We start from the raw sequence: 25305 nt of genomic DNA on the forward strand, positions 1-25305 counted from the left end.
CTTCTTCTTCTTATTATTATTATGTGACACCTCCAGGGAGTCCAAAGACTCATCGAGGGAGAGTGTACCAACAGCATTGAACGATTGATCCCTTCCGACTACTAGCCATGCTCAAACTTGCTTAAATTTTTGCTGAGCCATTAGTAGCAGAGGCTCTACCAATTGACCAACCTCTAATATTAATTTTTAAAAAGGGCAATAAGGAAGAAATTAAAAACCACAGACCTATTAGCCTACTCCCCACCATATATAAAGTCTTCACAAAAATTATAAATAATAGAATAAAGTCTAAACTTGAGGGAATGGAGTCCTTGGAACAAGCTGGATTTAGAAAGAATTGCAATATTTTGGACCATAATCACACATTAAGTGAAAAATGAATTGAATATGATAAACCCTTATATCTGGCCTATATAGACTAAGAAAAAGCATTTGATTTAGTTAAAACATCTGCAACACTAAAATCTCTTGAAATCCAGGGAACTAAGAAACCATATATTGAAACACTAAAACATAGTTACAATAATGCAACTTCTGTAATTAAATTATATAAAAACAGTGAAAAGTTCCCAATACAAAAAGGCATCTGGCAAGGCATCCATATCTCCAAATTATTTACAGCTGTACTAGAGGAAGTCTTGAGAAGCCTCTATAGGGAAACAAAAGGAATAAATATAAATGGAGAAAGGCTGCATCATCTGAAATTTGCAGATGATATTGTCCTAATTCCAAATATTGAAGATCTGGAAGAAAGGATAAATCAGCTAAATGAAGCCTCCAGAGTAATTGGATTAAAAATAAATAGAGAAAAAAACAAAAATAATGATGAATAAATACATAAACCATAGAACTGTCAAAGTTGAAAACCATAAAATAGAACAAGTTACCTCGTGTGCATATTTGGGCCAATTGTTTTCCTTTGAGGATTGCCAAAGAAAACAGATTGAATGAAGTTCACCTTGGATGGATGGCTTATGGGAAAATGAGAGACATATTCAAAAGTTACATCCCTATGAGTCTAAAAAGGAAAGCTTTTGACCAGTGCATACTTCCTGTCCTAACATACAGTGAAGAAACACTGACTTTAACAGAAGCCCTAAACAAAAAGCTAAAAACAACACAACATCGCATGGAGAGAAGTATGCTAAAAATAACATTAAGAGATAAGAAGACAAATACCTGAATAAGATCTCAAACAGGTGTCATTGATATTGTAAAATACATTAAACAGGTTAAGTGGAGATGGGCTGGCCATATTGTCAGATGTAATGATGGGAGATGGACTATAAAAACAATAGAGTGGAGACCAATGGATGGAGCAAGACAAAGAGGAAAACCAAGAAGAAGGTGGAGGGATGAACTGGAACAAATTGCAGGAGGGAGATGGATGGGAGAGGCAGTGGACAGAACCGAAAGGTTGAAGAAGAAGATGATGTTTAAATTGCAGGATGCATTTTCCCACAGAACAAATACTTGGAGAATTTCAGGCCAATGTTTCCAGTGCAAGAAACTTAATGTTTGTTCATTGTACTAAATTTAGACTAGATCATATATTTTTTTTTACATATGTTGGCAGCAGAAATTTGTGGAGGGATTATAAAGAAAAAGGCAATTAGCATGCTAATTAGCAATATAAAGTGCAAGCAAGAAGAGTGATCAATATAGTAAGGAAGGTTAGTTTGTTTTGGCATCTGATGATGCCAAAACAAATCCTAAAGAGTTATAAATTAAAGATGCCAAAAAATTATAATCCTATATAGGATCTGTGCTTTGCATTATATAATACTAAGGCAAGGTGATGTGAAGTCATTAACCTCTATGTACGAGTTGTCCAGTCCTGAAGTTCAGGCACAAGCTTTGTTTGCTTACACTTGGATAAAGGATTAAACCAAGAATATAATTTCTTGTTATCTTTAATTTATATTATAACCAAGTGGAAAAACTTCCAACTCCTAAATGGTTATTTCTTTATGTGGGGACGTAACAAACCAAATAGTTGAATTACTGAATAAGCCTTTTTCAGGGGTGTACCATCTAGGTGGTGATGTTGCAATGCCAGATGTGACATAGAAGTTGAAGAAATGAAGTTTCTTAAAATATTGCAGAATTTCAATGTGAACATAGTCATGGGATTAGATGACATATTGGGCTGTGTGTTACAAGAATTGCATGTGCAAGGGAATCATCAGCTCCTCTGACTAAGTTGTTTATTTTAAACTTCAGTAGTGGGAAAGTACCAGCAGAGTGAAAAGAGAGCAAAATAGCTCACTGTATAAAGGAGACTCTAAGATAGAAGTAGAAATTATAGATCAATCAGCATCTCAGGAGTGGTGGTTAAAGTATTGGGGAAATTGGTGAAAAACATAATTCAGGAATGGGTGTATAGGAATATGATACTTTATAAAATACAATACGGTTTTGTGAAGAGATCTTGTCTTAGTAATTTTTTTTATTTTTTGTAATAAAATGACAATAAAGTTGGATAAGGGATATGGCTACTTGGTGGTATTGCTGAAAAGGAATTTGATAGAACTCTGTTACATAAATTCGAGCAATTGGGAATGGTATGAATCTGTTTTGGATTAGAGAGTTGTTGATGGGCAGATAACAAAGACTAGTTTTTGGGGAGTTGAGCCCAATAAAAAGCAGATGACCGGTGGTGTACTACAGGTCTCATACTTGGTCATTATTATTATTATTATGGGCAACTCCAAGGAGTCCTTAGACTCATCGAGAAAGGCCCTAAATCATGCCAACAACTATTCAGCTTCCACACAGTATCTGTCATACCTTGCCTTGAACCCACTCACAATCATAGCACCCACAACAGACTCTGGCAACTTATTCCACTCATTCACCAATCTATATGCAAAAAACCTAGTTCTAATACCTTTGCTAACTTTACTCTTGCCCGGTTTCCATGGATGGCCTCTGCCACCAGTTATCCTCTGAATATCCTCTGAATTAATCTTATAGAAACCCTTCAGTAATTTGAATGTCTCAATCACCCCTCTTCCACCTATCAACCAATGTCTGCAACCCACAAATCTTCAACCTGTTCTCATAAGGTTCATTCCATAAACCTGCTATCATCTTGGTCACTCGCCTCAGGATCCTCTCTACCTCCTCCCCATCCAGAAGAAACCCTGGTGCCCATATCTGGGCAGAGTAGTCAAGATGGGGTCTTTTCAAGACTCAATACAGAAGAACAATAACATGCTTGTCTCTGCTCGTCAAAGTATTCTTCAGTAACCAAGTGATTTGATGAGCTGATTTAGCCACTTTTGCAATGTGCCCTCTAAACTTCAACTCCCTATCCACCAACACCCCCCCCCCACAAATCCCTGGCTTCGTCAATCTCCTGGAGTACAGTTCCACCAATGTGGTATACTGCTGCTAATCTTTTCATCCCAAAATGCATAACCTTACACTTTGACCACATTAACTTGACATCCATTCTCCTTAGCCCAGTCCCCCAATCTATCCAAATCATCTTGCAAAATTTTGACATCATGTGCATTCACTATTGCTCTACCCAATTCTGCATCTTCAGCAAACAAATGAACAGTTCCTCTCAGATCCTTTCCTATATCGTTAATGAACAAATTAAACAGTAGTGGTCCAAGAACAGAACCCTGCAGCAACCACTAGTCAAAGGCCGTCTTTTGGACTCTACTCCTGAATAAACTACTCTCTGATATCTCTCCATCAACCACCCTCCTATCCATCTCACCAACCCTATATCCATCCCCATATGCTGCAGTTTACTGATTAGAATTCCATGTGGTATCCTGTCAAAGGCCTTAGCAAGGTCCAGCAGTATGACTGTAAACCCATTACCCTTATCCAGCTCAGCCATCCCTGTGTTATAAAACGTGAGCAAGTTAGTGAGGCATGATCTATCCTTCACAAAACCATGCTGTCCCCAATACAGTATCCCATTTTCATCTATCGAATACTATATTTTTCTTTGACTATTTTCTCCAAAACCTTGACAACGACTCCTGATATGCTGATTGGTCAATAATTTGCAACAGCAGGCTTGGAATCTCTCTTATGCAGTGGTACTATTTTCCCCTCTTTCCACCCCCTTGGGACTGACCCAGACCCAAGACTCAAATTTATCCCCATTTCATTCACATCAATTCCCATATAACCTGTTGGAGCTTTCATTCCTGCAATATCACCACCTGAATGATATACTCTTGCAAAGTACTTGCTCAGTAATTCCACTATATCAACTAATTCAGTTACCTCCCTACCATTGGCATTCAATTAAAATCATTCTGCCATATACATTTTTTTCTTTTACTTGCAGCATATCGAAAAAACTGTTTGGGATTCTCTTTAGCTTGCATGGCTTATTTCCTTTCATAATCAGCTTTTGCTTTCCTTACCACACTCATTACCTTTCTGGCCTGTGCTTTATACTGTTTGTGTGCCTGGAGGTCACCTTTCTCCTTAAATTCCCTCAACAGTTGTTTCTTTTTTTTGCAGCTGAAGCTTAATGCTGTATTCATCCATTTCACCCCTACTTGATTTACTATCTGGACTCTAGGTATACAGTCAGCCATTACCTCCTTCAAACATCCTTTACCACTTCCCATGTACTATCAACCTCCAGAGAACCAAGCAATCTCCTGAGATTGTCATACTCAACAGCCTAGTACTTCCACATGTAACCTTTCTTAATTGAAAATTCCACACATTTGGCCACCTCCCAGGTCAGAACTTTATGGGCACTCTCACCAGTTGGTGGTAAAGTGGTCATATTCATTACAGTGAAATTCTCAGATGCAATTATTAGGTCAAGCACTCTCGAACCCCTAGTATATTCCATTACATGATGTCTCAGGTAGTTATCCCTTAATAACTGCATAAAATCTAATTCCTTCCTCTCATGTGTTCTCTCCTCCTTCCAATCAATGTTACCATAGTTGAAATCCCCCATAATAATTACCCTCCTTCCACTCATTGCATCTATTTGTCTATGCATACTATCTCCACCATCTATTCCATCACCTGGTTTATAGCAGCACCCAACTGTATATTTTGTGCTGCTTGTCTCAATCTCACACCAAATAGCCTTAAATGTGCTCTCTTCACTATCCTGCAGTTCAACTTCAATTCTCCTTGGCTGCAGTTCATCAACTATCATCAATAACACTCCTACCACCATTTTTCTCTCTCTGTCCCTCTTAAACACACTATAGTCTTCACATTCTATCTCACTAGCTATATCATATTCTGTCATCCATGTCTCACTAATGCCAATAACCTGTGGCCAGGAAGAGCCAACCAAGGCCAAAAATTCTTCCTTCTTGTTCCTAATACTCCTGGCATTAGTATACATGAAGTGCAGAAGCCTGTTAGTCCCACCCCTATCTTAATGTTCTATGTTCAACCTTTTTTACTACGCGAGCTACTGTTCTATAAAAAGTTATTTGGCGATCTAGTTCTTCTAGATCGCCAAAGAACTAGCATTAGTACTAGCGAAGAACTAGAGTTAGCACTTCTAACTACATCATTCAACTTATATATCTTTATCCTGCCACACTGTCAAACATCTTGATACATTCCTGAATACTAAGAATCTCAAGTTTCTTTCTAATATTTTAATTTTTAATACGATTCTACCATTGATGCCATCTCATCATTTTGCTAATCTTTCTCCAAACTGACATATCTGTGTTTACCAGTCTTTGATCAATCAAGTGTTGTTTTCTCCTTCACCTGGCTTTTAGATACAGATTTCAGACCCAGTTAAAACTGATTTGAATACTGTCTTTATACTGCCAGTTTAGTGTTTTGACTAATTTCTCTTATTCCACATAACTGCCTGCCTATAGGATTCCTTAATCCTATAGACAAGAAAGAGTTTTTATTAAGTTGGAGATCTTAATCTCCAACTTAATAAACATCATTAAATTTTGTATTCATAAATTACATACATCAATAAACACAAAGAGTGACAAACAATTTAACAAATCTTATAAAATTATGAACATTTTACAGTGGCACGCTTTGTCACTCAGTTCTCAGAAATTAATCAGTATCAGTGTTTTCAACTTAGCAACTTTGTTGCTAGATCCAGCGACGTTTGAGCTCTCACGGTGTATCCCCAAAAATTTTACCACACTTTGAGAACTACTGATCTATATGAATCACCCTATGAAGCCAAGTGGCATTAAACCTACAAGTGGCAACATAAAAAAAAAAAAAAAAAAACCTGATTAAGTCGGAGATTAACATCTCCAACTTAATCAGGTTTAATGCCACTTGGCTTCATAGGGTGATTCATATAGATCAGTAGTTGTCAAAGTGTGGTACATCTATCCCTTGGGGCTATGTGGTAAAATTTTTAAGGGTACACCATGAGAGTTCAAAAGTCTAAAAGGATCTAAAAAGATCTAGTAACAAAGTTGCTAAGTTGACAACAGTGATACTGATTAATTTCTGAGAACTGAGTGAAGAAGCGTGCCACTGTAAAATGTTTATAATTTTATAAGATTTGTTAAATTGTTTGTCACTCTTTGTGTTTATTGATGTATCTAATTTATGAATAAAAATTTAATGTATATATATGTGTGTGTTTGTGTGTGTGTGTAAATAAGTTTTTTTACCTTGGGAATAATGTATATTATGGTTACCAAGTAATTTTATAAACTTGGTTATTTTACTCCTAATCCCAAGTAAGCAAACAGTTAAGTTTGCACCTGAAACGTAGTTCAAGTCTAAAGGTGGTGCAACACCAGGGCAACTCATTGTAAAGGTGGATAAAGATCTGATCACTATTCTTAGTATTTTCCATAATGTAAAGCACATCTCACTAAGAGATGTATACTGCAATACATTATGGGTGGGGTCACTACCGAGACCAGTTTCAACCTTTTTTGAGGTCTCCTCAGTGAATAGCTAGACCCTTAACTGTTTGCTTACTTGGGATTAGGAGTAAAATAATCAAGTTTATAAAATTACTTGGTAACCCTAATATACATTATTCCCAAGGTAAAAAAAACTTATTTACATCTATATCTCCTCCAGAGATTATTCAAAATAAAAACCCCTTTTAGCAACTTGCATAGGTAAAGTTGATAAGGCTCTGTATTACTAAAACCTTACTATTTAGGGTCTAGCTACTCACTCAGGAGACCTCAAAAAAGGGTTGAAGCCGTTCTGGGTAGTGACCCCACCCATAATGTATTGCAGTATACATCTCTTAGTGATATGTGCTTTACATTATGGAAAATACTAAGAATAGTGATCAGATCTTTACCCACCTTTACAATGAGTTGCCCTGGTGTTGCACCACCTTTAGACTTGAACTACGTTTCAGATGCAAACTTAACTGTTTGCTTACTTGGGATTAAGAGTAAAATAACCAAGTTTATAAAATTACTTGGTAACCCTAATATGTATATATATGTATATATATATATATATGTATGTATTTTTTTATTTTATTCCCATTTGTTATACTATGATATAATTTTATCATCTACACAAGGGGTATGCCAGTTACATACACATTTCCAGAGGGTATGTGAAGCATAAAAGGTTGAGAACCACTGATATAGATGATGAATGACTGTGGAGATAGGATGCACTCTTGTTTACACTTGATGGTGCACTATTGTATTACAATTAATTTTACATTGAAACATTTCCTGTACTTCCTTAATTTCTAACTGCTGCCTTACTGCTTAAATGGAGACTGATTGTCGCTTTGTATAATTTCCCATTTTCACTATAGAGTGCAACCTATCTCGACTGTTTTTCATTATCTATTTGGATCATGTTAGAAAAGAAAGTGGTAGTAAACCTGATATCAAAATTGGAGATGTTAATCTCAGCTCTTTACTTCAGAATTTAGGAGTGTAAAAGCATCTGAATAATCTTCTCTCATTTGCTGACAGTGACCACAAGCTTATCACCTGGATTGTTGCCAATCACATAAGAACTTCTGTGAAGAAAGGATATATGTGAAACTACAGGACTGGTGATTATGAAAAACTCAGGAGACAATTGAGAGCTATAGCATGGAAAGAGGAGTTGGATGGAAAGGAGACAGATACTGCTTAGAAACTAATGAAGAAATAGTTAGCAACAGCAATGTCTAAGTGTATATCAAGGATGAAAAGGCTACATAAGGTAGGAGTAAAAGGTGAATGAAAGGATTAAGCATGAAATCTGGAAGAAGGCACTGTGGAGACAATACAAGATGATTGGTGGCAATAATCAGGTGTGTGAAAGGTAATAACTGGCTAGGATGATAACTAATATATTTCTTTTCATACAGCACAAGTGCAGTATGAAAAGAAATTAGCTAGACTCCTAGTGAGTTTTTGATACATGATACATAGTTGATGACAATGGTAGTTTCATGAAACAGATGGATGGAATTATAGATTAGAAGACTGATAATTTAAGGAAACAAATTGGTGACCTGCTGTGGTCTTATCAATTGAAGAGAGAGAGAAATCTACCAGGCCTAGAATTTGGTCCAAAATCAGTTATTCATTGCAATGTTGGATTTTATTCCTAAGGTTTTGGGAAGGTAAAACCAGGAATGAAATAAACAAAACATACAATATGTAGAAATTGCTGAGGAGGATGTTATGGAAACTTGTTATGGAGGTATAAAGAATTTATACTTCTCATTCTTCTTAGGAATGAGAAGTATAAGTTATGTGAGAAGTATATGAAGGTGACTAAGTAGTGAGGAAGGAGACTTTTTCACATGAAAGAGTGACTGAAGCAGCTAGATAAACCTTAGAGAATTCTAAGGTTTTGCCAATTCAGTTATGTGGCTAGTAGAAGAAATGTTGAATGGGTGAATGTGAATAACTGATAAGTTATATCAGTTATTCACATTATACTGATAACTGAATAACTGTGAAGAAGTTTTATGTTGAGGGGATAGAGTAGTGTTGAATAATGGAAGAGGGGAGGACAGAGGATTGAAATTTTGGGAATGTTAACTGTTTAGTGTTATGAATTTTAAGTAAACATGATTGTAAATAAGGCTGCAGAACTTGGTAAGATATCACCACATACTCAGTCTGCCTATTAAGTAATGAGACTAAAATTATATCAAAACAAAGAACTATATTTAGTATTGTCAATTACACAGATTCAAAATAATCTTCCCCCAACTCCATGCAACATTCACATCTCTCATACAGGTGTTTGAAGGAATGGAGGAAGTCCTAAACAGAACCCCCTTCAGTCTCTGAGTCACGCCGCGTTGGATATCCTCAGTGTTGCTGAAGCGCTCTGCTCCCTTTTCAAGGCATACTTCATCTTTGGGAAGAGGAAAAAGTCTGCAGGAATCAAATCTGGCAAATATGGGGGGGGGGGATGTTTGATCACACAGATCAACTTCAAACCAGAAACTGCTTCACAGGCAGTACATGGGCACACTTTCACCTTAGTATCACCACCTCTGGGTCTGGCTCCTACTGATAAAGATCGAAACAGTCTGGGTATGCATTAAGGGAAGGGCATAGCATTATACATGTCTGCAGGGAGATGTGCTTTGCATTATGAGATATACAAAGGCAAGTGATGAGAAGTTATACCACCTTTGCCACGAGTTGCCCCAGTCCTGAAAATAATTCAGATGCAAACTTTGTTTGCTCACACTTGGATAAAGGATTAAACCAAATATATAATTGTAGCATAGCCAAGTGGAAAAACTTCCATCTTCCATCATGGGCACATTGTTGTGCAACAGAAACCAGTTGTTGTCGTGGAACAGTTCTTTCCTGAAATGCCACAAGCAGGTGTACATACGTTACATTCTCCTAAATCATACTGACCGTTTTCACTGTGGTGCCCTCAGGAACAAATTTGCAGTGGATAATTCCAGCAGTGTCGAAAAAAATCAATGAGCATTCTCTTGACATGTGATTTTTGCAACCTGACTTTCTTCTGCCAGAGAGAAGACATTCTATGCCATTTCATTTCATACTCTAGCGTATCATTCATTCATCTAACCGAAAACACCAATTTTCATTATCACTGGTGACAATTCTTTGTAACATATCACGATCTTGATCAACTGCTTGGATGAAATTTTGACACCATGCAACCAGGTGCTCTTTCTGTTCATGTGTCAACTGTGCAGCACAAACACCAAGGCTGTAGAGCAAGTAGCCTAGTGGTTATTTGCCTGTCGTGGGCAACAATTTCTTTGGCTTTCACCACATTTTCATTTGTCCATGCAGAAACTGGCTGTTGACAGTGTTGTTCATCCTCCAGCGACTCCCTTTCCTCTTTAAACATTGAAAACCAGCAGAACACCTGTGCACGGCTCAGACAATCATTGCTGTAAAGGTCTTGATACTCTTCTGTAGAAGTTTTTCTAATTTACAGTAAAATTTTATCCCAGCTCTTTGCTCCATGACATAACTTCAGAGACGCTTTCCTTACACACTCTTACTTCAACGGTTGCACACAAAAACTACTTTGTTACCTGACTCAAATTGCACTGGCAGTTACAACACACACTATTGATCAAAACTAAAAAATCAACCTCGTTACTTAAATGGATACACTCTGTATATTAACATGCTCGCTGCCAACCACGAGTATACTCGTAGTTGATATACGAGCTCCACAAGCCAGCTACGAGTATACTCGTATGACGTTACCACTGGCAACGAGATTACCTGTACTGACCTTGAAGAAGTGAAAATGCTTGACGTGTGGAGCTAGCAGCAAAACTGTGTATACTCGCAGATGGTATATGCTCTTCACAAGCCAACTATGAGTATACTCGTATGTCGATTACCGCCAGTAACGAGATTACCCGTACTGACCTTGAAGAAGTGAAATTGCTTGGCATACGGGAACAAACTATGCCAAAGTAGCGTGGCAGCGAATGTGTTAAGATAATGTGCAAAATTGCTGGAAATCTCTTGGTTTGGTTGTTCAATAGGAATCTGGAAACAAGAAGAGTCCCAAAAGAGTAGAAAGAAAGAAAAATTATGTGACTGGTGGCTGTACAAGGGAGAATCCAAGTCAGTACTGCCTACATATAGACCAGTGTGTGTCTAATATCAGGTGTAGTGGTAAAGGCATTTAGGGAGACTGTTTACAGATAGAATACACGCCTAGATTGATAAGAACAGAAATCTTTCAAGAGAGCAGCACAGGTTTGCTAAGAGGAGATCTTATTCCAGTAACATGGTTATATTTTATTATAGTGTGAGGGTATTTGCAGAGAAACACTTGTATGTTAATTTTTCTAGTTTTTTGCTAAAGAATTTGATAGAGTATCATGTGATAAACTACTGTTGAGATTGAGCAAGAATGAATGGATAGTTGGTTGGTGGTTTGGTTACAGGGATAGTTGGCTGACAGGAGCCAGCAACTTGAGTATGAGACTACAGTGTCCTTCCCTCCTCCAAAAAATATGATAAATGGGGGGAGGTACCACAGGGTTCTTTCTAGATCTACTATTTTTCTTTTATATACCATGATGAGTAGAGATTTGGGAGGAGGTATTCAGTTGTCGGCCAATGATTCTAAATTAGAAAGAGTAATATCAGGAAGCTTTAATCTGATGCTCTTACAATAGAATTCGAATAGTTTGGTATTTGATGCTGTAAGAATGAGATATTGCTTATATGTTGCCACATTGCACAAGTTGTGAAGACATCACATTGGATAATAGCAATGATGCAGAGGATCTGACATGCAGAAATAGAGAGGTTATGATGCCATTGTATAAAGTCTTGATCAGGCCTCATATTGATTATTGTGCACAGATTTCATCACCATGTTTTTAATGATGATGAAGATATGTTGGAAAGGGTCCAGAGAAGATTCACAAAGGTGGTCAGTGGCCTGTGAATATGGAGTAAGAGGATAGATTGAGAGAATGTAAGTTGCAAAGCCTTGTGAATAGGAGGAAGAGGGTGGGGATATGATTGAGACATATAAACTAGTCAGGAGTTATTATCAGGTTCACATTATTATTATTATTATTATTATTACATCCTCCATGGAGTTGGCAGACTCATCGTGGGAGGTTCATTCAACTGACAACATATTTATCATATAGAATCTTATAATCCTTAACACTCCTTTAATTAACAACACACTCTGGTAATGCATTCCATTTACTGACAATTCTCCATGTAAAACATCTACTCCTCACACCCTCTTCACCACATTTTTACATAACTTTCAGGGATGACCTCTGGTTCTTCCCCTCTCACGTTCTCTTTTTATAATTCTCTCGGGATTAATCTGATAAAATTCTCTCACTAACTTAAATGTCTATATCACCTCTCTTTCTCCTATCCACCAAACTCTGCAATCCACATTTCTTCAACCTCTCTCCATAGTCAGCACTCCAAAGTCTTGACAATGTCTTAGTCACTCGCCTCTGGACCCTCTCCAATGTCTCCACATCACATTGAAATCCAGATGACCAGATATGAGCTCAATAGTCCAAGTGTGGTCTGACCAGTGCCAACCACTTCCTTATCCTTACATGTTAGAGTAGTACTTCTTATCATAGTAGCACCATGATGTGCAGCCTTTGCAACATGAGCAATATGCTCTCTAAACTTCAGTCTACTGTCAGCCATCATTCACAAATCTCTAATGTCATCTATTTCCTGCAGTACAGCAACATCAATATAGTACACAGCCTTATATTTCTGCACTCCAAAATGCAACACCTTGCACTTATTGATATTAAAACTACAACCCCAATGCTTTGTCCAAATAAAAAGTCTGTTCAAATATTCCTAAAAAAGAATTAACATACAGTTATAATTCTTTCCAACTTTTCATCATCAGCAAACAACTGAAGATCATCAGTCAGTCTGCATGATATATTATTTATAAACAAGTTAAACAGCAGGTGCTTGAGAACAGAATCCTGAGGTGTGCCACTGGTCACCCTCCTTTTCTGTGACACTGGTATTGTTCAGAGAACCAATCTATGATTCATCTAACCAATATTCTGTCTTTTCCAATCCTCTACAGCTTGTATACCAACTTATGTGGTAATCTATCAAATGCTTTTACAAAGGGTAAGCATATCACTCTATATGATTCTCCTTTATCTAACACACTTGTCACCTTATTATAAAATTCAAATAAATTACTAAAACTGGACCTAACCCTCACAAATTCATGCTGATCTCATAAAGAATGCTATATCTATATCCATCAACCCAATTCTGTATTCTATTCCTTACCAATCTCTTCAACACCTTGACCACAACCACAGTCATACAGACTGGCCTATATTGGAGAACTCTGTCTTTGAACCATGCTTGTAGAGTGGTACTATTTTGCCTTCTTTCCACTCTTTGGGAACCCTACACAATGCAAGCCTTTCATTAAATAACTAGGTAAAGGGCATAGCCAACTGTGGTGCACATTCCTTAAGAATACATGGTGATATCTCATCCATTCCCACAGCCTTATTACCATCCAACCCAACCAACATCTGATATACCGCTGATTCTTTCACTTCCAAATCTCCTAATACTTGCCTCTCTTCTATATATTGCACAGTGTCATTTACACCAGTATGATATATGCTGATAAATCTGCTGCCATGACTATCCACTAGTGTTAATCTGCTATAATTATTCTTTCTCTTGCTTGCGATATAGTGGAAAAATTCCCTTGAGTTAACCTTGGCCTGACCAGCTAATCTCCTTTCATACTGCACCTTTTCTTTCTTTACCATGCTCGTCACTTTTCTAGCCTGCGCTTTATACTCTTCATGGATTTGATCACCACCAATGCAAGATTTTTAATGAAAGTCTTACATTGGGTAGAGTTCCTACGGAGTGGAAAGTTGATTTTACTGTTTGTCCATTTCACTTCTACTCTATTTACTCGCTAATCCCTTAGTATGCAGTCATACATTGCTTTTACCAGATACTGCCTTATGAGTTTCCATGCATTGTCAATATCTTTTCCTCTCAGCTCATCTGCCCAATGTACTGATGCCAACTGACTATAGAGTTTTGTATACTCACCTGCTTTATACTTCCACATGTATCCATTTTTGGCAGTAACCTTTTCTTGTTTCACCACTTCCCAAACAAGTACCTCATGATCACGCTCACCAACCAGCAACACTGTCAACACTTCATTAACAACCACATCTTGTGAAGTTATCCCCAAATCCAAAACATTAAAGTCTCTAGTTGCTTCGATCACATGCTGCTTAAGATACTTCTCTCTCAGAAATTCCACAAACTCACTCTCCTTGTTCCCATACACTATCTTCTTCTTCCATTCTATATTCTTGGAATTAGTCTCCCATCAGAATCACCTTCTTTTTACATGGCCACCCAATTTGGCTTAACATTTCACAGTCAGTATTGTCTATATTCCCTGGCATATAACAGCATCCTATCAGATATACTAACCTGTTTATTTCAACTTCACACTACATAGATTAAAATTCCACATTTTGCAGACACAATTCCTCTTGTTGTTGTTGTCTTGTCCTTTGAAGAGTCTTAGATGTTTCCGTGTGCTCCTTGTACTGCTTTGGCTATGTCTGTGATTTTGTTTGTATAGAGCTGTTGTTCAGGATTAGGATCTATTTCTTGCAATTCCTCTGCAATCATTAATATCACCCCCCCCCCCTTCTTTTCACATTTCTGTCCCTCCGGAAAATTATATGCCCGTCTAATTCTAATCCTGACACATCCTCCTCAGACAACCAAGTTTCACTTATTCCACTTATCTTTGGGCATACTGTCTCAGTCAATGCAACAAACCCAGCTATCTTGTTTCAAATACTCCTTACATTTGTGTATAAACATAATAATCCCTGTGTTTGAGGCCATTCTACCAGCACCAACATTTTCTATTCTAGCTGCTATACCACATCTCCCCGTTTGGTCTGCACACTCCCGTTTCCCTGATGCTGTTTACATTTCTACGTGTCTCATCCTCACCTTTATGCATTACATCATCTTGTGCTGTTGCAACCACATCTTCAACCTCATATCCATCTTCCTCCTGTTGTACAATCCATTTATTTGTGCTATCTTACTTCACAAGTAGAATCTGATCATTTTCTACATTAACTTCTTGACTCTGTGCCTTCTCAGAAAACAATAGGCTTTCTAAATGTCCAACATCAAATCCATTGAAATGTAATCCATCTGCTTTAAACCATTCACTTCCCATTCCACTTCCATTCCACTTCCCATTCCATTGAAATGTAATCCATCTGCTTTAAACCATTCACTTCCCATTCCACTTCCCCTTCAAATTCACTCCACAGATTTACAAATCGAACCTCCTTTGTCTCACACAACTGAACTACCGTGCTATTCATTGTTTCTGCTATCCTTCTCAGTTCACTGTTGTCATATCTGGGCAACACACCTATGACTTTCCCAACAATATTTCTTCTTTATGGAAGAGGTTTTTTTATAGAATGGGAGAGCACGAGGGAGGGATAGAACAAGAGGCCATCACTGGAAACTGTATAAGGAGGGTGTGATCAGAGGAGTGAGGAGAAGGTTCTTTGCATGGAGAGCAGATGGTGAGTGGAATGCATTGCCTTGAGTGTGTTGTGAATGTAGACACATTGTTTTAAGTTTAAAGCACAGTTGAATGAGCATTGTTTGCAATAGTATGTACCTCCCATGATGAGTCTGACTTCATAGAGGTCAGATATTAACAATAATAATGTTATTGAGTGTAAAATCCAATACTTTGGCTAGAGAAGATGGAGCAGGATTTATTATATTGGAGAAACTGGTGGTGGAGGGCAAGGGAGCTGGTGATTTTGGTATATAGGGAAATGAAGCCCAAAGGGCAAATTGCAAAACTTGTTCTCTGAACTGCAGTTCCCTATTGCTACTATAATCACAAAAGACTCACCCTGAGAAGGTGATAATTTCACTGTATAAGGCACTAATCAGGCAGCATTTTGATTTTTTTGATCTAGTTACTTGATTATGTAGTTGACATGAAATATTAGAGAGAATGCAGAGGGAAGTAACTAAGACTCTCTCAGGAATTTGTTGAATATAAGGACAGGTTAAGAGAATGTAATCTACAGAATTTCAGTTAGGATTAGAAGAGGTGATATAATTGAGACATAGTTGCTGACAGAAGCCTATCAGATTGATTCAGGGAACTTATTGCACAAAGTTATAGGTGATGGGAGAAGGAGAGGTCATTCCTGGAAACTGTACACAGGTCATGTGAATATGGAAGTGCAAAGAAGTTTTTTGCATGGCAGGTGGTAAATGAATGGATTGCATTCCCGGTATGGGTGTTGAATTGTTCAAATCTGAATGTTAAGGCTCCATGAATGCCTGGAAAAATAATATATACAGTAGTCCCTCCTTATCTGCAGGTTTGCTCACGGTTAACCCTGTGGTCTGAAAATATTGAATGTTCCAGAAATAAACAATTGAGTTGTATTAAATTGCATGCTGTTCTGAGTAGCATGATGAAATCTTACATCCAGGATGTGAATCATCCCTTTGTCCAGCATATCCAACCTGTACTGTATATGCCACCCGCCCGTTAGTTACTTAGTGGCTGTCTGCTATGAGATTGAATGTTTTGGTGCTTGTGTTTAAGTAATCTTTATTTTACTTAATAATGGACCCTAAGCATAAGCATAGTGATGCTGGCATTTTGAATATGCCAAAGAGAAGCCGTAAACTGCTTCCTTTTAAGTGAAAAGGTGAAAGTTCTTGACTTCATAAGAAAAAAAAAATAAACAAAAACGTATGCTGATGTTGCAAAGATTCCATTCACATAACTTTCAACACAGTATATTCTTAAAATTGTTCTATTTTATTATTAGTTACTGTTGTTAATCACTTACTGTGCCTAATTTATATATTAAACTTGATCACAGATAGGAAAAAACATAGTATGGGTTTGGTACTATCTGCAATTTCAGTTATCCACTGGGAAGGTCTTTTAATGTATAAGGGGGGACTACGGTAATATAATATTGATAATAAAAGTAATCAAATATTCATCATTTATTCCCTTCATTCTTACATAATTCTTTAGATAATTCTTAATAATTATAACACATAAAATAGTGAATGTTTTTGAGATTATAATATATGTCACATCTTTTATATAAAATTCATTGTATAGTATATGATAACTAAGAAAGCTTTTAAAATTGAGAACTCTGTTATTTAGCTTCATCAAAAAAAAACTATGCCTTCCTTCCGGAAAATGCTCATGGTGAACCACGCTTTATCAGGGGAATTAATCTTGGCACACTAAAGGAAGTTGATCCATTAAGATCTAAATATCCAAGTAAGATTAATTTTTAAGTTTTTGAAAATTGTATTATCAGATTTATTCATTTTTTTATTATTATATGGTCTCCTCCATGGAGTCCAAGTACTTGTTGTGAGAGGCCATTCCCCATATGTGGCCCACTCCAAACTGACCTGCCTTGCAGATGTTTATACAAAAACAAATTTTAACAAATGTATGTTTCTGTGGCGATTTTTACTGTTTTGCAGAAAAACAAAAAGGAAAAAAAAACTGTTTCCACAAGAAAGTCAGGTTGAAACTAACTCACTAACTGAAAAATAATAAGTAATATATATAATATTGATAATAAAAACAATCAGATATTTGCTTCATATTCCCATCATCCTTACACTATTAATATTCCTTATGCTAACTCTCCTTGAAATGACTACCAGATAGTAGGTGCATGAAGAATGTTTTGCAGACTGCAGCAAGACAGCAAGATAAGTCAGTTTTATATTTATTACATGACAATATTATGTAATTTATAGATTGAGTGTTGCTGTGTGAATATCACACAGATATTGTTATTTACAGGCTACTCCATGGAGTCAGACTCATCGAGGGAGGCCCTAAATATTATGTCAAGCCAACATTTGCACAGTATCTATCATACTTTGCTTTGAACTTATTCACAGTCATGGCACCCACAACAGATTTTGCAACCTATTCCACTCATTCACCACTCTCCACGCAAAAAAACCAGTACTAACATCCTTGCTAACTGCACTCTTGTTCAGTTTCCAAGAATGGACTTTAGTTTCCCCACAAACACCTGTTCTGAAAAATTTCCTCTGAATTAATCTTGTAAAACACCCCTCAGTAATTTGTATGTCTCAATCTAATCACCCTTGTTCCACCTATAAACCAGTTTCTGTAAGCCACAAATCTTCAACCTGTTCTCGTAAGGTTCATTCCATAGACCTCCTACCATCTTCATAACTTGCCTCTGGATCGTCTCCACCTCTTCCTCATCGTCAAGAAACCCTGATGACTAGATCTGTGCACAGTAGTCAAGATGGTGTCTTATCAAGGTTCAATAAAGAGGAATAATAACCTTCTTGTCTCTGCTTGTGAAAGTATTCTTCAGTAACCAAGTGATCTGATGAGCTGCTTTAGCCACTTTTCTGTGTGCCCTCTAAACTTTAACTCCCTATCCACTAACACTTCCAAATCTCTGGGTTTGTCAATTTCATGGAATACAGTTCTATGAACGTGGTATATAGCTGTTAATCTTTTCACCCCAAAATGCATAACCTTACACTTTGTCACATTCAACTGAAATCCATTCTCCTTTCCCCAGACTACTAGTCTATCCAAATCATCCTGCAAAATTTTAACATAGTCTGTATTAACTGTTGCTCTACTCAACTTTGCATCATTGGCAAACAACTGAACAGTTCCTCTCATATTCTCTCCTATATAAGTAATGTACAAATGAAACAGTAGTGGCCAAAGAACACAGCTATGTTTCATGCCACTAGTCACAGGCCTTCTTCTGGACTCTACTCCTGAATAAACTACTCTCTGATATCTCTCCATCAACCACTCTCTTATCCACCTCACCAACCCTATATCCATCCCCATGTGCTGCAGTTTACTGATAAGAATTCCATGTGGTATCCTGTCAAAGGCTTTTGCAAAGTCCAGCAATATCACTGTAAACCCATTCCCTAATCCAACACAGCTGTCACTGTATTATAAAATGTAAGAAAGTTACTGATGCATGACCTACCCTTTACAAAACTATGTTGTTCCCCATATGGTATCCCATTTCTGTTTATCCATTCCTGTATTTTCTCTTGATCCACTTCTTCAGTGCCTTGACAACAGCTCCTAATAATTAGATTGGTTTGTAATTTGCAACATCAATCTTGGAGCCTTCTTTATGCGATGGAACTATTTTCCCCTCTTCCCCCCCCCCTTGTGACTAATCCAGAACTGAGATTTAGATTAAACAATATGGTCAAGGACACTGACAATTCCCTAGCATCTTCACATAAAACTCGAGCTGGTATACCACTTAATCCCATAGCTATATTCACATTAAGGTTCTGTGATATGCTATGCACCTCAATTTCATTTATTGGAGATATTGCAAAATCATTCTGCCATAAATATTCTTTCTTTTACTTACAGCATATCAAAAGAACTGTTTTGGGATTATTTTAGGCTTGCACTGCTTTCAATTTCCTTTCATACTCTGCTTTTGCCTTTCTTACCACACTGGTTACCCTTCTGGCCTCTGCTTTGTACTGCGAATGTGCTTGCTGTTCACATTTCTCCTTGAATTTCCTCCACAATTGTTTCTTTTTTTTTACAGCCCCAGCTTATTGATTGATCAACTAGTTCCACACATTTAGCTACCTCACAGGCAGGGCTGCCACTCCTTGGGATTTTTCCCAAGATCTAGGGAATTTAGCCTCAACTTACGGATTTTTCATAAAAAAAACTCTCAAAATCTTGGGAAATTTGAACAAAAGTTTGAATTTTAATATTTTTGTTATATTTTACTATTATATTCACGAATTTTTTTTTTGATAAATCTGATAAATAAACTGTTTTTGCTCTGTTCTGGTTTCGTTTTTCCTTTCTTATCACACAGGTTTTACATTGTTACATATAGCGCAACCTCTTGCAGTGTTATTGTAGAGATCCTTGTGCTTGTACAGTGTTTGACAAATTGTTTAAATTATCAGTATTTTTACTTATTTTGATATTTATGGTACTTCCAATCCAACCATATGGAGCAAAAAAACAAAAACAGAAGTGGTATTCTCAAGTATTTAAAGAAGATTGGTTAAAATATCCTGAATTAAAAGATTGGCTGCAGCAAGACATGAACAGCAAAGATACCAGTTACTGTAAGTGTTGTAATATTACATTTAAAAATGCAAACAAATCTGTGCTAATAAAGCATAAAGATTCAGCCAAACATAAAAGTAATTATCAGTCTGCTAAGTTGACAGCAGTTATTACTCAATTTCTTAATAAGAAAGCATCAACAGAGGATAAACAATTAGCTAGGAGTGAGTTAATAATCGCTAGCTTCTTTTTTGAGCATAACGTCCCATTTTCTCATGTTGATCATTTTGTAACGATGTGTAAACACGCATTTCCGGCTAGCCAAATTGCTTGAAAGTTGGCAATGAAGAAAACTAAACTTTCTTATGTTATTCAGGATGGAATATCATTCCATGAAAAGTCTCAACTTACCGAAATATGCAAGAATCAAAAATTTTCAATTATAATAGATGAGAGTACAGATATCTCCATCACTCAAATCTTGGCTGTTGTTGTACGGTATTTTGATACAGATAAAAAAAAGATGTAGCTGATGCATTACTAGACATAGTATGTGTAGAGAACAGAAGTGCTAAAAGTCTTTACAGTGCCGTCAAAACTCTTCTGCTGGATCACGGCATTCCCGTTAGCAATATCATTGGGTTTTGGTAGTGATAACTGTTCCTCCATGATGGGCATTGGCAGTAGATTTCAGAAACTGTTGAAAGATGATGTCCCATCTGTTTTTGTGATGGGTTGCATTTATCATTCATTTGCTCTATGTGCTAGTCATGCAGTCATTGTTTTACCCTCATACTTCGAAGCTTTTCTAAAGGATTTAACCTCCTACTTCTCCCGCAGTGCTAAGTGGCAAAGAGATTTTGTACTCATTCAAGAAGCTGCTGATATAGCTACATATAAAATTCCTAAACTTGCTCAAACCAGGTGGCTGTCGAGGGAAAAAGTGGTATCAACTATTTTAGAACAGTATGATGCATTAGTTCTATACTTTCAAAATGAATCAAGGACAGATAAAATTGACAATGCCAAAAAAAATTATGATACACTTACTGACCTTGGAACAAGACCAATGCTTTTTTCCCTTCAGTATATTCTTGAAAAAGTAAATACACTTAATATAGATTTTCGATCAGAGCATTTCAGGTTACACCAACTATTCCTAAATGTATCAACAGAATATCTCAATTTACTTAGTTGCTTCATTAAAGATGAGATTTTAAGAACAGCTAAATTATCAGAAATTGATCCAAGAAACCAAAACAACTATAAAAATGTCAATGATATCTACTTCGGTGGTAGAGCAATGGCGCACTTAATTAGAAGCCCTTTTGAAGATAACTCTGTTTTGTTGAGACTTAAAAATGATTGTTTCAAGGTTCTTGTGGAACTTAGTTCGCAAATAAAGAAAAGATTTGTCTTCGAAGAAGACAGCATTGTTGCAAAATTATGAATCTTGGACCCAAAAGTTGCTAGTGACCCTAGCCAGTCACAATCTACCAATATTCCTCTTGTTGCTCAATTCCCCTCACTTGGTGATGATATTAGGTTAAATCAAATAGATGACGAGTGGAGAAGTTATCGTCTCGTAGCATCGGATTTACCAATTCCTAAAGATATTGGCATTCATTGACTGACATAAAAGATGGCATGAATAATAATAAATATGGTTTACTGTCATATTTTATAACAAATCTTACTATTCTGCTGCATTCATCTGCATGCATGGAGCAAATTTTCTCACAAGTGAATTGTATAAAAACAAAATTAGCTAATTCATTAAAAACAGAAACTGTGAGAGACAGAATCCTAGCAGAGCAGTGCTTAGCAAGACAAAATGCAACATGTACTTCTTGGGAGCCACCAAAAACATTAATCAAGGAGTTGGAAAGTCACACAGTTCATAATAGATATAAAAATTGACTTAATACCACAAAGCAGCAAAGGGAATGTGATCAATTACCAGAAGATATTGGTGAAGAAGAAGAGGGAGGAAATGTTAATTAAAGTAAGTTAAGCACGTATTCTTCGTATAATATAAACTTATAATTTTTTTTTTTAAAATGAAAGTATTCTTTGTTACAGGAAAAGAGAAAGAGAGAATTAATAATAATTAATAAAAAAAATGAGCAAATTTTTAAGTCATTTTTCTGGTCAGTTAGTAGGTAACTATTTAAATATCAATTTTTGTATTTTATATTATGTTTTAATTTATGTGTAATATTTTAATTAAACCATGCAGAATTATAAATTAATAAAGGCAAATTGAAGTGCATAGATTGAGTTTTTTGCATATTTAAGAGCACATATTTCGGATGTTTTAAATGTGTTTAGTGTATATTTGGATGCATATTTTGCACTTTTTTACGACCTAAAAATCTGAGCCCTAGTTATTACTGCCTGGGGAATTTTTGAGGTCTAATCTGGGGAATTTCGAAACATGTGAGTGGTAGCCCTGCTCCCAGGTCAAGACCATATGATCACTCTCACCAATTGTGGCAACGTGGTTGTATTGATTATGGACAAATTCTCAGATGCAATTACTAGTTCAAACACTCTCAAACCCCTAGTATATTCCATCCTATGCTGTCTTGGATAATTATTCCTTAGTAACTGCATTCCATTTCCTTCCTCCCATGTGTCCTCTCTTCCTTCCAATGCATACTATCTCCATCTTTTCCATTCTCTGGTCTTAAGCGGTATCAGTGGAACCTCTGTTATAACAAGTTCCATCGATTTTTCTGTTCTTTAACTTGTAACTATACTTGTTCTCTATACTTGTGTCTATAATAAGTTTCAGTTCATTTATCTTATAGACACAGAAATGAACTGTTTATGTTTGTTTACAAATGTTAGAAATATCAGAAATAAGGAGAATAAAATTGTTGCATTGATAGTTCTTTTTGCCCAAAAATTATTGGAACAAGTGAAATATAGTTGGATAAGGATGACTTCCTGACAGGAATAGAGATGGAATGATATGTGTCCATGCAAGAGGGAAATAGTGGCAATGGTAGTGTGGTGTGAGATAGAGGCGAAGAGAAGAAACACTCAGTTGGATGTTGCTATAGACTTGGTGATGTGAAGAGCAATGGCATTGAAATGTTTAAGTAAATTAGGCAAACAAATAGGAAAAGGGTAATTTTAATTATGGTAATATAGATTATATAACTGGTCATAAAGATCAATGATGTGCAGAATATAATTTCTCTTGATCCACAGGAGAGGTGATATGATTGAGACTTTTAAACTGTTGAGAGGTGGTTACAACAGGGATGACACTGAGGAGTTCTTTCGCTTAGTTGAACAGTGGGAAGGAGTGATGACAAGGGGCCATCCCTGGAAATTATGAAAGGAAACTGTGAGCAAGAGGGTGAGGAGTGGTTTCTTTGCATGGAGGGTAGTTCAACCATGGAATGCTCTCACCACTCTATCAGGCAATGCAACCATTGCCTGATAGACTGGTGAGAGCAAGAACGGTCAATGAATCTAAGAAGTGGTATGATAGACTTTGTGTTTCCTAGGAGAGACCTCCCACAATGAGTCTTGATAGACTTTGTGTTTCTTAGGAAGGACTTCCTGCGAGGAGTCTTTTGACTCCATGGAGGTCTGAATAATAATAATAACGATGATCTGTAGTCACAGAAGGGAATCTGGTGACCAAGTATTTTTGGTATATGCATAACATCTTAAGTTGGAGAAAATGGCAACTAAATTTCTGTAAGGTTGGCATCTGCAAGGGCATGCTGCTGTAAATGACTCTTTGCCAGATCAAATTAACCAAATGCAGACAAACCTCATGGAAGTGGATAGGACTAGAGCATACCCCCAGAAGTGGTGTGTATGTCCTGGTCCCCACAAAAAATGGCAAGGGCAACCATACCAAGAGCAGGTGTGGCTAAAGAAGATAGCCCAGAGGAGGAGAGAGAGAAACTAAAGTCAAAAAGGGCTTCACACATCAGAATAGGAACTCTGAATATGGATTCCCCCAGTGGAAGAGGCTTAAAAGTTGTATACTTGATGTAGCAGAGAAGTCCATCGATACTGTATGTGCAAGAAATGAAATGGAAATTACAAACAGAATGAGAGATTGGAGGAGGAGGAGGAGGATCTAAGTTATTTTATTGTGGAATGGACAGACAGCAGAATGGAGTGGGAATTGTACTCTTTCAGGAACTTAAAGAAATGTGCTCAAAGTGAATAGGATATCAAACAGATGAACTACATTTTGTATGGACCTTGATGTGAAATTCTACCTTTGGTTAGTGTTTATGCACCTCAAGCTGGTTTGTGAAGAAGATGAAAATAAAGAAAAATTGAAGGGACCTTAGAGTGTATAATAAGCAGATTACAAAGCAGGGAATGAATCTTTATTTGTGGTGACCCTAATGGCCATGTTCTAAAAAGTAATGAAGGTAAGAAGAAAATACAAGAAGATATGAAGTCAGGGAATCAGTGGCAGGAAATGTTGCTTTATTTGAACACACACCTTTCTAGAAAACCACCAAATGACTGGTACAAATACAGCAGTGGGTGGATTATATACTCTGCAGAAGAGAACATACCAAGGAGGTACATAATTTTAAGGAAATACCATTAGAGGCAGTGGCAGGGCAGCACTGGCTCCTACTCTGCCGAGTGGAAATAAAAGGGGTAAAACAGAGACAGGTGAAAGGGATCATCAAAACCAGATGGAGGAGCCTAGCAGAAAATGACTGAGAGAATACTTCTTCAAAAAGGTAAAAGCAATAATTGCTGAAAATAGAAGATGGAAAATGGGAAAACTCCTGTAATATTAGAAAAGAGGTGTTGGTGCCAGACAAAAGGAAATATTAATGTAGAAACAGTGGTGGAATAGTGAAGTACAAAAGTGTATTAAAGAAAAGAAAATGGCTAAGGAAGTGGGACAGAGTAGGTGATGAGAATAGCTGAATGAAATATAGAGAAGCAATGAAAAAGGCAGAGAGAGTGGCAGCAAGATCTAAAGTTGAAGCCTGCTAACCTGTATGCAAATCTCGATAATGAGGAAGGAGGCAAACATAGTGGAAAAGTAAAGATATATAACAATCCAGAATGATCGTGGGAGAGGATGGTATGGAAGAAATTGATGTGTTAGATAGGTGGAAAGAGTATTTAGGAAATTAATGAAGTAAATAGGACAATAGGAGGATAGAAAAGGATATGAAGATCTGGTTATGGGTC

The 25305-nt window shown here is 36.9% G+C and overlaps 1 protein-coding gene across 5 annotated transcripts in view; it reads left to right on the top strand.

The window, feature by feature from the left end:
* LOC150094665 (NPC intracellular cholesterol transporter 1-like) overlaps nt 1–25305 on the top strand; it is a 537686-nt gene that overhangs the window by 162782 nt on the left and 349599 nt on the right. For all 5 annotated transcript variants that reach the window (XM_090411500.1, XM_090411501.1, XM_090411502.1 and 2 more), the window contains exon 7: nt 17179–17298. In XM_090411500.1, coding sequence (XP_090267626.1) covers nt 17179–17298 — 120 coding nt within the window. The remainder of the gene's footprint in view (nt 1–17178; nt 17299–25305) is intronic.

Source organism: Typopeltis vanoorti, chromosome 21 (assembly GCF_054136105.1).
Source record: "Typopeltis vanoorti isolate ZY-2024b chromosome 21, IOZ_Tvanoo_1.0, whole genome shotgun sequence".
In the NCBI taxonomy this organism is placed as follows: Eukaryota; Metazoa; Arthropoda; class Arachnida; order Uropygi; family Thelyphonidae; genus Typopeltis; species Typopeltis vanoorti.